This window comes from Misgurnus anguillicaudatus, chromosome 21 (genome assembly GCF_027580225.2).
Source record: "Misgurnus anguillicaudatus chromosome 21, ASM2758022v2, whole genome shotgun sequence".
In the NCBI taxonomy this organism is placed as follows: Eukaryota; Metazoa; Chordata; class Actinopteri; order Cypriniformes; family Cobitidae; genus Misgurnus; species Misgurnus anguillicaudatus.
The window spans coordinates 44,513,987-44,529,506 of record NC_073357.2 but is presented as its reverse complement, the minus strand read 5'-3'; the positions used below and the strand labels follow the sequence as shown (position 1 = coordinate 44,529,506).

The 15,520-nt window shown below is 37.4% G+C and overlaps 1 protein-coding gene and 1 long non-coding RNA gene across 2 annotated transcripts in view; one reads left to right on the top strand and one right to left on the bottom strand.

The window, feature by feature from the left end:
- LOC129446963 (neural-cadherin) overlaps positions 1–15,520 on the top strand; it is a 273,221-nt gene that overhangs the window by 96,347 nt on the left and 161,354 nt on the right. Inside the window, 3 exon segments of the mRNA XM_055208521.2 lie at positions 5,908–6,105; positions 6,181–6,406; positions 12,777–12,981. Coding sequence (XP_055064496.2) covers positions 5,908–6,105; positions 6,181–6,406; positions 12,777–12,981 — 629 coding nt within the window.
- Positions 8,956–10,555, bottom strand: LOC141353300 (uncharacterized). The gene is made up of 2 exons (XR_012360330.1): positions 9,657–10,555; positions 8,956–9,156 (listed from the first exon to the last, which is right to left on the bottom strand). It is a non-coding gene; the product is annotated as an uncharacterized lncRNA (long non-coding RNA).

Here is a 15,520-nt window from a genome sequence, read left to right as displayed (position 1 = left end):
TCAGCGCTATAGCCACGGCCACTCACAGAAAAGCCGCCGTGTCTCTTAAATTTCAAATACTGTTACAACCTGAATGGATGCTCGCAATTGTGTTAGGAGCATTTGTAATGTGTTTAGAAGCAATTTTTAAGATTTCAGAAAATTCTTTCTAAATGTTAGGAATGTGTTGAAATGTGCTCAAACACATTGCAAGACTGATTTTGATAACTAATTTTCCAAGATTTTAGGACAAGTTCGATATTTTACACTTAAAGCCCTGTTTTCAGATTGTTTATAATGAAATAGAATGGTTTTGACTGATACGAGTCTACAAAAACTACGATAAAACCTGTTGGAAAGCATCTTTTGCAGCGATTTTTGTGTGAGCATATCAGTGAACACCCCTGACCACTCGGTGAGTTTCACGTCTTTGCAAAAGAAAGTTTACTGCATTTAGGAAGGATTGTTCCTGTGCACCTATGCAGCCAGTGTAGAGGTGGGAGGTGATACAACAAATACCCGAAAATTCTCGGGCCAGCATCATATGTCCAAATTTCAGTCAAAACCGTTCTATTTCATCATAAACAATCTGAAAACAGGGCTTTAAGTGTAAAATACCGAACTTGTCCTTTAATGACTAATATCACATAACACTGTATTCAGCACAAACTGTGCTACAATAATATGTGAGTAACATTTATGTACATGTTTGTATTTTAGTACTGGAGCTTGTTGAGTTAAGAATTCGCTACAAAAAGATGTAAAAACATTTTACCCACTAATTTACATGAAACAGTTTACATGATTTAACTTTTGTAAAACATTTTTTATTGTGTAAAGGCAATATACAAGGGAGTGTAAATGGTTATGAATATTGATGTGAGTCACACCTGAGGAGATAAAGACCCCCTAATGCCTAAATGAGGAATGTGACTTAAAGAGAAAATGTTTTGCTTGTAATGTCACAAACTGAGATCACATTCAATATCAGAGTTTAAGCGTTTATTTACAGGTTGGGGGAATCTGACCCAAGAACAGAATTCAAAAGCAGCATCCCAAATGAGAAATCAGAATTTTCTATGGATATCTATATTCCTACTGTACTCTATACAACATGCTGTGGCTAAGGAAAGGCTAAGATTTACCTTAGCCACAGGGGTTCAGGGTAATTGAAACTGTCCTATTTAGTAGCGCTTTTGAAATCTGCCAACAGGACAGTAATGGAATTTTGCCATCTAAGAGAAAGCCATACGTGTGTGTGTGTGTGTGCTTCTGTTTCCGTTTTATTCACAGAATTGTTGCCTTTTCGTTTGTCATTTGTAATTTGCGTATGCACTTTAGTGTTGGCTGCTTTATTTAGTGTTTCTGCTACGTCTTTTCTTTAATTGAAAGTTTGATAAAAAATTAGAAACCGGAGTACCTAACCCTTTATAATAAGATTATGAACATGACAATTCCACAGAGGCAACCAAATGGCCCTTTTGTAATCCTCTGAGAGAGTATTTAATTAGCTCTCTCTCCCCCTCTCATTCTCCGGTTCCTTTCCTAACACTTTCTCATCCTGTCTCTCCCTGTTTTCTCCAGCCTTCCATAGTTCTGAGTTCTTGCTGTGAGACAGCTCTTTTGGCCAACCCCAGAGACGCAGGGCGCCTGTTAGTTAGCTTACGTGCTGAGTTCAGAATGAAAAAAATGCTCTCCATGCAGACGACTGCAAATTGCATCTCTCACTCTCTCTGTCAGCAAAAATCAGGGTCGAGAGAGTGTAACTTGTAGTGCCCGTAGTGGATTTCTCAGCTTTTGTCTATTTGATATATTTTATTTTACTTTGTGTTTTTTTTGTTTGCTGTCACAGATGTGATGTTGCATGTGTGGCTGATATAAAGTGTTGTTCTTTTGACTCTGGTTTATATGGATGTAATTGTCCTTTGAACTTGCATGACTTAAGGTAGCATAAAGCAAACATTGCAGCTAAATGCTTTGGTTACCCTTTTGCTCCCCTCTCTCTAAATGCTGATTAATTTTCTTCCTCTACCGCTTTGATTCACATCTATTTTTTACCACTATTCTTGTCTGCACTCATTTGTAATGACATTGATTTAATGCAGTCATTTGGCAGCTCATGTATTCTCCTTCCTGTTGTCCGAGTGTGGTTTTAATTCCATTTCCATACAACCTCAGGGCCGTTTCAATAGTGCCGTAAGCTATATTGCCTTAATCACATTGTTGCTTTGGCTTTTTCATTTATCGCTTGCTTCTCATCTTGGTAAATTTCTTGCTCGTCCTCTCTGGTTCCTCTCTGGTATATACACATCAAATTTCCTCTCTGGCATATACACATCAACATCTGTTTTACCCCAATAATTTCCCTCTGTTTTCCATCATCCAGGTGAAATGAATTCACTGCTTAATTTTCTCATTTTGAAACTACCAGCTGCAGCAGCAGTACAGTAAACAGGAAGTCAAAATTACTTTTCAGAGAGAAGCTATGATTTTTTTCTGTTTTAGAGAATCACTATAGGACCTCTTGCTCTGGCATAGCATTCATCTGTTCAGAGTCTCTCTGTTTCCCTTAAAGCTCTCATCTTCATCCATCTCTAACATTGGGCATCTGACTGGCAGGTCGTGTACAGGCACCCTGATGTTGTCAGTGTGATTATAGGAACATTTAGGATGTGCAAAACAGCTCTGTTTTGCTGCAGACTGTATAAACTCATCTGTAATGGGTCGAGGGTTAATGTGCTTGATATAAAAATTGCAATAATTTCATCATAAAACAAGCTATGAAATTGGCGCACAGTGTGAACAAATTGGCCCCTAGGTGACAAGCAGATTTCTTTCTTTGCGATGTTTTGGTGGTAAGATTCATCACTCCTCATTATAAGTTTGTGTTGAAACCACTGTGACAGTCTGTGACTGTATGTACCAATGACTTATTTATGAGATTTGGACTGGGCTATATATACACATGAAGAGTTTTGATGCATTTTATTAGGTGTATGTTTAGATTGAGTAATTTCACTTTATTTTAACTTATTTTTACAAATGTCACTGTAGTCATTTCATTGGTATTTAACACATTTCATTGTCTTTTGCTGCCAAACCCTTTAAGTGCATGAAAAATAAGACTTCTTTAGACAAGACATAGTGGCAAAATCTCTAAAGATGCAACAAGACACAATAAAAATGATAAAAGTCAGAATTCAAAAGGTAAAAATCAGGGCTTTGAACCAGATTTACCGGAAACGTTAAAATACTGTTTCAGAAAGAACCAGTTGGAAAAAATCCCAACTGGTTCATTCCGTAACAGTATTTTAACGTTTACGGTTTTCGATTTAACCCTAAAATTGACGTTCCTGAATCGGTTACAGCAAAAAAAACATAAAGTTCCAGAACCAGTTAATAACGTTTCATGTCAGCTGTGGGACATACAAATAAGTAGGCTGATCATTAGGACATTAAACTTAAATTATTAGTCTACATAATTTTCCTTAAGTCTCTATCTTGTCATCAAACATTAAAAAAGGCTACATTATATAAGCGGCATAACTGTAATTTTGACTTGCCTACATTTGTCAGCATTATACATTAATTAAGACAAGGACAATTTCTGCCATGTCATTTATTGGCAAACAACTTAAAAAAAAAATTATTAGAAAAAAATACAGTGGTATTTCGAGATCATTTTGTTTGTATGTGTCAAAAACAGAAAAATAGTTTGCTTGATTTTTTCCGTGTATGCACTTTTGAGTGCACTTAAACGCACACACACACAGACGGAGGACGAATTCCACACGCCTCTTCGGGAATAAGATGCAGCATAAACAGTCCCTCCACATAAAGTGTGCTTTATTCGCCAAATGTATTTTAAGGGAAATTTATTTTTAGGGATAATAACGTTTGATTGGAGTTGGACCGGACACATTTAACCGCATGTGCATCTGTGCGTACAGAAAATTGCCCACTTTAGCGTCTTTTTGTGGTTATTTTTTTTTAAATCCTAAGTGTTAACATTTGCAAGCCTTTGAAACACGTGCAAATGATGAACCTTCACCCTATTTAAATTTGCGTATTGATCCGCGAATCGCATGCGAGCCGAACCGTGGGTCGTGATCCGTACGGACACGAATCAACTGCGATCTGTTCCACCACTAATAAGTATAAAAAAACATCTTGAGATACTCGGTAGCCTACAATATTATTTACCTCTTATGATTGAGCATTAGAGACGTGGGCTTAAGTAAGCTACTTGCTGGTGGCAAGCTTCTCATTTCTTTGAGTCAACAACAACCAGAAGTAAACTTCACTGAGTATTGCACAGAAATCTTGTCAAAGAACGAAAAAAATAACAGTTATTACGGTTACCATTATTTTCAATAAACGATTCTGTTCTGAAACATAGATTTTTTGAAAGTTTCTGGTTTCGTTTTGTTCTTTGCAAAACATCAAAAGTTTTTCCGTGAACCGGTTCAAAGCCTTGGTAAAAATGAAGAAACTGAACCACAGACTTAGGGGGAGCTGTGATGCATGTGGCTGCTACATTCGGGTTGTATTCAGGCTCAAGTACTCACAAGGGATGCAAGTTTGAATATGAATATGATCCACAGTCGTTTCACATTCGTTTTCCATGCGCTTTGCGGACTTTGCTGAAAAATTTACTTGGCGTTTTACAGATTCTGTCAACAGACCTTTCATTTTTTTCTGAATGGCTCGAGCTGGCATAAGGCGAATTTGAAGTGAAACTGATGTTTGCACATATACTGTACATATATACACAGTGGGGTACAAAAAGTCTAAGATAGCTGATGATCCATGTTAACCCATATTGAGAAAGTTTTAAGGAACATTTTGTATTATTAATGAAAGCTTGGCTTTGACTTTTGTAGTTAGGTCAATCATAAATATTTCATAATATGTCGTAACTTTCTTAGTTTTGGATTTTTAAAAATCCTAAACTTTATTTCTAAAACAAAAATCAATTTGGTTTCAGACTTTTGCACCCTAACTAACTATTGATCTTTATTTCTGTCTCTCTTTCCCAACTCCTCTATCTATTAATCTATTATTAATTATTATTTTATATTGATCTACACCTAAGCTTAACGTATCATTTTCTCTGCCTTCCCAACCATGTCTCTCTCTCTCTCTACCTGTTTTTGCTCTGTGTCTCTCCGCTGCATGTGAGGCAGCAGGTGTGCTGTCACAGGAAATAAAAGGGCCAATCACCTGAGGAATCAAAGAGCCCATGACTCTGTCACTCCACACATCTTCTGACAGACAACCCACTATTTATACTGAGGAAAGAGAGGGATTCTGGGAAACAGATATTAGGAGAAACAGAAAGATGCTTTTCAAAGACAAGTCTGAAGACAAAAGAAGGGAGGAGATACTAGGGTGTCGTTTCTGTAAAGTTAATCCTGACATTTCTTTTTGCATTTCCATGACGAGTGCGTGTTCCATAAATTTGTGCAGAAGCCTCTTCAGTTCTCTCGCTTTGCCAAACGATGATTGTAATAAAGGAGGAATGTCTAATGAGGCGATGCAGCAGCTAAACGTAGCAAACGCTGCCATGAGGAAAACACTCCACTCATTAGGATCTGCCATTCTCTCCAACTTGTATATAAATGTGTCGCTGCATATGTAATGTTTTGTAGCTCTTTTTTATGCGAAATGAGCATCAAAATATTTTGAAACTTGGATTCTGCAGCTCCTATGAGACAGTAGTGCTAGGTCCATACATGACCCTCTTGTAAACAGAACATACTATTAAAATAACCCAATGATGTTTATTAAAATAGCACAGTCTAGTTTTTTTCCCTCCTCTGGTTTTATTATTTTATGCATATATATATATATATATACATTTATGACTTCATATTTTAATTCATTCATTGTATAAAATTGTTAAAAGCTTTCTATTCTCTATTTCAGGTGCAGAGTGGTATACAGTGAGAGTGGAGCTGACAGTGATGGATGTAAATGACAATGCTCCAGAATGGACAATGGTACCGTTCCCCTACCTGAGTGTGGTATCTCCTAGTGCCCCACCCAACTCATTAGTCTATAAGCTTCAAGCTAGAGATGGTGATGAGGGCATCAATGGAGAGGTGGAGTACTTCCTATCTGATGGTAAGCAGATCCCTCAGATCTAACTTGTCAGGTTTACATGAACCAACAGATAAAATTACATTTTTTTACATACAGGAGGTGATGGAAGGTTTGAGGTGGACAGGAAGAACGGCTATGTGCGGACCACAGGTTTACCCCTGCAGAGAGATAGAGAATACTTGCTTACCGTGGTGGCTGCTGACCGTCAGGGCAGCCGCAGCCCACCTGCCCTTGTGTCTATTGTTGCAGGTCCAAGAGCTCCACAGGTCACCAATGTCTCGTATACAATCTCTCTTCCAGAGAACACTCCAGAAGGACAGCCGTGAGTAAAGCTATAACTACCACACACTCAACCTCTTATATGCATAGTATTTCCATACTGTAATTGTAACGCACCCTAAATGCATCTCCCATTCTGCAAGAACACTACTTATCCATCGAGCTAACAAATATCAGCAACACATCATACTGCACTTACGCACAGCAATCTGCGTGTCCTCTCCATCTTATTGAAGCGTAGCTTGCGTGAGTCATCATGTACTACATGCAAAATTGATGAAATAATGATCTTTGACTATGGCAGGGTACAGTGATAGGCATTAAAGATGCATGCACATCAGAACGTGGTTCTGCTCATATAGATAGCTCTCGGAGGTGAAACTATGCCATATATTCAACAAAAGCCTTTTATACTTTTAGTTTAATGGATTTGTTACTTTGCTTTTACTTAGTTGAACAAATTGATTCTGTTGTACAGTCGGTGTTAATTGTAAGGTCTCTTGATGTTTGATGAGTCACTGTAAAATGACTTGCGTGTTGCTGTTACATGGCGAATGATTAGCTCTGCCCTACACACGTGTATTAGATCAAGCTTTGACTTGAAGCAAATGATCCCATGTGGAATACTACTGATCCATTTATAGCAGCTTGATCTTTTTAACATGCATGGTATTGCAAACATTATTTTTCCTCATGCATACCTATGATTTTATGGTACTGCTTTTCTTAAAAAATGTACTGTAGATGTGATACTGGCAGCAAAATCCTATTTAAGAAATAAATCTTGTTAGAAACCAGATATGCAGAAATGGTATCTTGCAAAGATCCAGTTAACTGCCCATGTTAGGATTAGAAGAATATTACTCATGACACCAAAGTGGGGTGACGTTAATCTTATCCCCAAACGTTCTGGTCTCCGTCTGACAGTCAGGGTAGACCGAGCCAACTGATGAACTCAGCCAAAGAACATTGGGTTTTAATAGTCATAATACCTGAGGGAAAGTCAGATTTAGTTTTATTTGCCGTCGGTCCGCCTGACTTGTGAATACATATAAGTCAATCTTGCTATTATGTAAGAGGCTTGACTGGATTAATATTGTAAAATTGTCTTTATTTTAGTTTAAACTCTAAAAATGCTGGGTTGTTTAACCCATGCTGGGAAAAATTTGACACAATGCTTGGTCGTTTCAACGCAATTGCTGGGTTATTACGACCCATGTTTCAGTAACAACAACCCAATATTAGCTCAAATTGTAAGGTTAAAAGCTACAATAATTTAATAGTATGATTTAGGCTATATATATAAGCATTAGGTGCTATGCCGCGGTCACACTAGACTTTACGAATGTGAAATTTCTACTCTGACCCATGTGTATATGGGCAAAAAAGTATGTTTTTATGCACACATTACTGAATCTAATGTGATTGCACCGATATTGTTGTTTTTCTTATTTTTGTAAAAAATAGGCTTGCGCAATACTGTTTTCAGTTTTTCCTCCTGAAAAGGTCATGTTGCAACGTATGGATCATCTATTGGTCACATGTCTTCATATGATATGAATTTACAGGTCAGAGTTCACCAAACTTGAAATGCACAAAAAGGTCACGTTTCTGGTGTGTGACATTTGCATGTGTATGAGTGAAAGTCATGGAGCAAAAGGTTTAGTGTGACCGCGGTATTATTCCTACTGTAAAGCTGAGATTGATGATGTCTAATTTAGTAAGGTTGATGCTACAAAGTTTACATAAAAATAGTATTTTGACTATATATATATATATATATATATATATATATATATATATATATATATATATATATATATATATATATTTTTTTTTTATGAAAGTAGATCCCTTCATCAAATAGCTTTTAAGGTTACATAATTATCCTCACATGATCATCTGTTATGTTTTTATTACATTAGAATAAGACATTTTTATCTACACACACCATGGGCCCCTTATATGAAAGTCGCCATTGTGCACTCTCATGTTTCTACAGTAGCCCTGTACGAACATACTGGTCTATAAAGTGCATTTAGTCACTATATTTTCTTTGACAATGACATGTTTGTCCTGTGGCGACTACCGTGGCTTATCTACATGCAGGGTCCGAAATTAACACCCGCCAAGCGCCAAATGCGGGTAGATTTTCCGTTTGGCGACTAAATTCAAAAGGCTACCCGCCACACTGGCGGGTGATTTTCATACCAAAATACACTGTAAAAAATAAATTGTTGGCTCAATGAATTATTTTTTAGTAACTAGTTCCACAGAAATTTTACGTTCACTCAATTTCTGTCTCCAAAGGGTTACCTGGATTGATGTTTTTTAGTTGGCCCAAATTTGACTCAAATATAAAAAAGTATGTTGCCTCAATTAGCTTTATACCGGTAGTTCATTCAACTAAAATGTTTTAATCAGTTGAATCTTTAAAAACTTACAGCAAAGACTCTGTCAATTAAAATTTAAGTATTTACTCAATGTTTTATGTGTAACTTCAATTAATATTTATTATTTGGGATTTTTTTAATAACATTTTTACCAAATAATTTATGCTGGTGTTGTAATCAAAATAATTAACTTCAGTCACATAAAAACAAAAGCTTTTTATTCACTTATTCACTTATCATACAGACTGAACATACAGAATTAAGTCTTCTTTAAATGGAGGGCATAAAACAGTCCAAAAAGCCTCCAAAGTCAGTCAGAACATCTCCAGGGCCATTTAGGAGACTTAAAGCGGAGACTGTCTCGCTATGTCTCGGGTCTGCCTCTCACATCATCTCCGCTCTGGTTTGATAAACAGAGGAATATAAACACACACACATACATAAATAACAGGTTTAATATAATAAAGTTTGACGGTGAAAGACTTTATTCCCTAAATAACGTTAATGTTAGGCCAAATTTCCCTCAGACATCACACATAATTAAACACTAATGGGCGGTTTTCTCGGACAGGGCTTTTCACTGACTAAAATAACTTACTGACATCTCTTAACATATGAGTGCTATTGTTTTGTCTCAAAATGCACGCCAGTATTGTATTATATAAGGTTTGTTTGTAAAAATGTCCCAATTATAATAAAGACCGAGTTCTAAACTCTGTCCGGTAAACCAACCCTATATCCAGGCTTTTTATCTTAACTAAAATAGCTCCACTTTACTTCAGACACAACATAACACACTTCTAATATATATTTACAAAAATATCATTACAAAAACGTCGAGTATTTGCGTCTTTGCCAATTAATATATTCTAAAATTAACATTTAATTACAAACACTTACCTGACGTGAACTTGAGGAAACGGCTGACTTGTGTCCTTCCTTGTGTGAATCAGTAAGTGATTCCAGCTGTTGCGTGCGGATTGATCTCAGAGGAAATGACCTGTGATCCAGATCCTTCCGAGTTATAACATTTTAAATTCAAAATACACAGACGCACGCGCATACATACATACATGCACACGCGCGAGTACGCGCGCGCGCACACACGCACGCACACGGGTACACACACGGGTATATTTAGAGGTTTTAAGATTGTTATGATATTGGGACTATTTCTCCACTCGCACCTTCAGCTCTGAAGTTCAAATTCGCAGGCAGTACGCAGCCCAGTTATAACAAATGTGAAAGATATGAAATATCATTCAACAGCGATATCATTTAAGTGCAATCCTAAAATATGATTTAAAACATACCGGTAAACCTTTTATTATTAAGTATAAGAAATTAAAATGAATTAAATCGCATGTTTAAACGCCACAGAGATATCAGAGCCAGCAGTCGATTTCTGATGGGCTTGCCGAGGCGAGGCTGCGCTGGGCGGGGTGTGAGCACTTAAGTGTCTGTGATTTTCTGGAGCTCTTCTCCGTCCGAAAGTGTCCGAGCACATTTTTAAATAGACGCTATCTATATTAACCGACCGCATATTTAAACTTAAAGCACATACATTCACGCCTGAACAACTCTTAAAATTACATTTTGTTACCAAATAACAGTAATTTTATGAGCATTTTGTTGTCAGGAAACATAGCTGTCATAAGTCCACATATTGACCAGATTTGTCTTAATTAGTTCAGTCAACATAGCCATTCTGAATGTTGACTGAATTTGAAAATAACCATTCACTTAATGTTTTAAACACAGATTTATGTAAACCTAAAATAATATGTCTACTCAACTAAGCCCAAACAAGAAAATTGGTTTAACTTATATATTTTTGCCCTTTCAACATTTCATTAATTGGATTTTTTACAGTGTATTTATGCAATATAATGTGTTTGCCAGTAACTGATCTGGGAACGAGGTGAGCTAGCCGCAGAACGTCTCTACACTCCAAGTCTCGCACTAGAGACGGTCTGTTGCTAGCTAGTACTGCAGGTAACTTGCGGTCTGCAGCTATCTGCTGCATATTAGCTATCAAAATGCATCCCCGCCCTGCCCGTCGGGCTATCTTGACTCATAGGGAGGAAAACATATATTTAAATGCTTATGCATTCTTTCACAGATTTGGATGGGTAATAATGGTGTATGAAATTCAGGCATTGGGAATTTAAATACCGTTTGAGCGCGCGCTCGAGTTTTACTTTCACTTTCGCAATCGCGCGAAAAGACGCAGTACAGGAAGCAATTCGTCATGATTTGTCATGGATTTGTTTGGCAAATCCTCCAACTTCGTCCTGTCAGTCATTACTATCCTCACGTAAGAAAATTAAATCTCTCGCAGCAAACTTTAAAGTGATATAGATTGTACGGGCAGTGAAGAGAGTGACTCTGTGCAGAATCTCTCTTAAAGCGACAGTAGCCCCTGTTTTTCTGATCGAAAAAATTATCCAATCTGTAACTGGATGATCCAAACTGTGAGTTTTGTGACCCACTAAACCACTTTTAAATGGTGATTAAATCTGCTGTGTGGGGATGAGCAGGAAAAGTTGGTTTACATGGAAATCCAGTCTTTTTGTTTGTTTAAAAAACAACAGCATCAAAACAACAACAAATTTGTGTTTTGATAGATGTTTTGTCTTAATATTCTACATTAAAAGTACTGTATTTTTTATTCGGGCTACTTGCATTCATTTTGGGCTACCAAAAACTGAAGAGTGCCTGCCCAAGGGCTACCAGGGATTTTGAAATTTTGCGAGCCCTGGCATGAATGCAGCAAATTAAATTAATGTACATGTGACAAAAAAGGCTGTTTATTATTCTGGCCGGTAAAAAATGTGTTTGGCTGGTGGATTTTTTCATCTACTAGTCCCCGTGGCAGGTGAGCCAAAAAGTTAATTTCGGACCCTGTCTACATGCTTTGAAAGGGGTGAGCCATAGACTGACTAAATGGTTGCAATTTGCAACCTCACTCCTAGATGCCAGTAAAATCTGCACAGTGCACCTTTATTTCAATGTACAGTATACTTGTTGCACAAACTCAAATAAAATCAGGTATTATGATTAGAAGTAGTAAAAATTTAAAGATCTGAATGTGAAACTACCTGCACAAATGCACTGCAGACAAATGTGCAGACGATCATTTTCTGTGCTAGTCATTTTTTTATACTTTAACACAGAATCAAAATATCACTATAACTATTGGTTTATAATATATTTTAATAAAAAAACATTATTTGATCTAATCTACTGGCATACAAGAAGAAACTAATTAATCAGATGTTAATCTAGTAGAGTACTAAATTCAATAAACTGCATTAAACTGTTTGGGCGGATGATGTTAGATTAAAAAAAAGATTAAATCAATTTCCTACATGTCTGTTGTTTTATTAATTTATGTAGCACAGATAGATTGAGGGCTTTTTGATATAGCTTCATTTTGCTAAATTAATTGGATTGTGCACAACGAAATTGTGACAGAATGTTCAGGAATTGTTTTACGTTAGCTTATCTAACAAAAAATATTTTGAGGTGTATGTCACGTATACAGACTAAATTGTTTTCATTTTTTTCCACATTTACACAAGATCAATAAGCCTGTGGCAAATCTCTTCCCTGCTTAACCTTCCATCTTATTCTTTTTAAATGATTCCCCCAACATACAATTCTCTGCTTTCTTGCATTTCTTTCTCTCATACATTTCACTTTCTCAGTCATTATGACTAAATGCATCCACCGAAGTGGGTTTGAAATACAAAAGACTCCCACTAAGTGCTCCTTGAAAGTTGGTTTGATTGAAACAGTTGTGAAATGTATGTGCTACAGATGGCCGATTTAGCTCAGAAGTCCTTGGTGCACTTTTATACCTTTATATTTACTAATATTTTCTTTAGTGTTTGCTTATTGTCAAGCACCACATAAAGATTATAGTCTCTCTCTCTCTCTCTCTCTCTCTCTCTCTCTCTCTCTCTCTCTCTCTCTCTCTCTCTCTCTCTCTCTCTCTTTCTCTGTACTCTAATCCAGTTTCATCGTCACTCCAGCAGTGTCCTTCCAGAAACAGCCAATAACATACAGCCTGCTCATCAATCCCAGCAGTCTTTTCAGCATCCATCAGGAGTCAGGGGAGATCAGTCTGACGCGCAGTGTAGACTACGAGAGCGATCAGCACCGTTATCTGCTGCTGGTGAGGGCCAGTGAGAACCAGGACAGTCTCAGCAGTGCTGCTGAGGTGAGTGCTACAGGTTCTCACACAGGTCCATACATATATTGATGTCTTACCAACAACTGTTTCAGCTTTGGAATATTTTGACATATAGGCCAAATATTCCGATTCCTTTCAATTATACAATGATCATGTTAATTTTTTCATTCACTATTTTTTTATAATACATTTTTAAGCTTACTTCAAATGTTATCTGAACTTGGTTAAGATTGTGAAATTGATGTTAGCAGTCTGATGATGTCTCATAACAGTTCAGAAAACACAATTTTGGATGGCGGTGTTAAGTCGGCCACAGGGCACAGTGGCAGCAGGTATAATGGCGCTTTTCCATTGCATAGTACCCCATGGTTTGGTTTGGGTCAGGTTGGGTTAGCTCACCTCACTTTGACTTGGCTAGCTTTTCTATCGAGTTTAGTATCACTTCGGAGTGGGAGGGATTGTAGGCGTGTCGTTATATATGCTGTGACATTATACAAGTGAGAGCGTCATTGTACATGCCCATACATTCATTTATTTCTCAGTCTGCCACAAAATTAAAATTGACCACCACAAATAGATTTTTGCACATCGCGTTTATCACTACCTTTATCACTACCTAGTTTCTGTACAAACACCCATGGCGTCAGTCGACGCGCTCCACTGAGCCTCATTTTAGTTGCATTTAAGCATATATGTGGACGTGTGTGTCACGAATGTGCCGTCACAAACTGCAAGTCTGGAAAAAACTGTTATGGTGTTCCTGATTCCCAACCTGTGGATGTTTTTCGTCGCTAAAAGGGAGTTTGGGAACTTATAGCAGAGCACAGGTGACAACAGGTTTACTCGAGACAGCGCAAACTAGCATGCAGGTAAAGCTAATCTTTTACATTATAGCAATGACGCTGGTAGTGACGATTCTCTCAGACTAATCAGTGATCAACAGTGTTTTCGTGTCACATTTTGGTATCAGCTCGGATCGCTTGGTACTTAAAAAAGTATTGGGTTCTACGTACTGCACCCAGTGGAAAAGCCCCCAAAAGTAAGCTGACCCAAACCAAACCATGGGGCACTATGCAATGGAAAAGCGCCAATAGCTACTGTGACTTGTAACAAAATGTAAAAATATTTTATTATTTAAGATAGATAGATATACACAAACAGACATATATACACATGCATACACTACGTAGTATAGAAAATGCAAATATTATATGATATATTATAATATTTATCCTATTTATGCTTTCAAGTTCAAATTACATTCATTTAGCCTAAAAGAGATAAATGAAAAGGTTGTGGCACTGTAGGAAATGCTAGGGCAACAATTTAACTGAAATCAAAGAGGTGCCCAGCAGTCCTGTCCGTGCCTGTTACAATAACATTACCCTGGAGGATGCAGACTCGCCTCATCAAGGCTCGATCTGCGCTGCTCAGCGATCCATACATCTGTCCTGGCCCGAGGCAGCCTGGCCAAGAACCCAACTATTGGCGGGGGAATGTCACATAACAATGCCTTCCGGTGTTTCGTGCTGCGGACAGAGGGAAAGCGAGGAAAAGAAATGCAAAAAAAAAAAAAAACGACAGACGCAGTCTTCAGTCCCATGAGATGTGGTCCAGAGAGAAAATTCGCCTGTTGCATTTTTTGCATTCATCCACAGCAGCCCGTCTGTCACCTTGAAATCGTTGTCTCCCTACATCTCAGATTCCACATACCAGGGTGCCTGTTTCATAGCATAAATACCAATTAAAGTAATCAAAACAATCCAATCACATTTAACATTACTGAATAATCTTAGCTTAATATGTATTTCACAGACAATCTCCAGTCTTCAACCTGCAGTGAAACTAGATCCAGATACTGCACCAAAATTAATCCAAAACAGTTAATTTAGTTTTTGATACAGTTTTTCTATCAGCAGACAAAATAAGCAATCTGTTTTAACCACAGGCACACTTTTAAGACTTATAAATTAGAAGTCTGGACAGTTTTTTTAGTTGATCTTACTACTATTTCCCTCAGGGATGTTTTTTCAATTTTTTTAGCTGTGCTATCCTTGGTTCAAACATAAAGGCATTTTATTTTATGTGATTTTGGATTATGTTCTCGGTTAGTGTTAGAAATATGAGTAACACGGTGAGCTGTCCTCTCAATTTTGACCATTTCAGACTAGTTCAGTCTATTTTCATCTCTCCTGTTTCTGAAATTGAAGTGAGTAGGTTATTAAAGTGACTTAGCAACTGCCAGGGCGCTTGAGAAACAGTGTCAGAGAAAAAGCACTCAAACTGTGTTTTTCCTCCTCCAGACAGTAACTTTCAGCTTAATTCTGTCTTATGGGAGGCATTAGGTGTCTCGGTGGGTCTCCCTGATGGTTTTAGAACAAATGGGGAAGGAGTGAAAAATGTCTGTGTGATATTTGAGAACGTTTAGACGTTTAGTTTAGTGGGAACATAGCGCTTAACACCAAATAGAGGGACCAAACACGACTTTTTTGACAAGGCAGTTTTAAAACGCCAACTGGGTACAGTCATATTGATGAATTTTCCCTTAAGATATGAAGAACTGCTC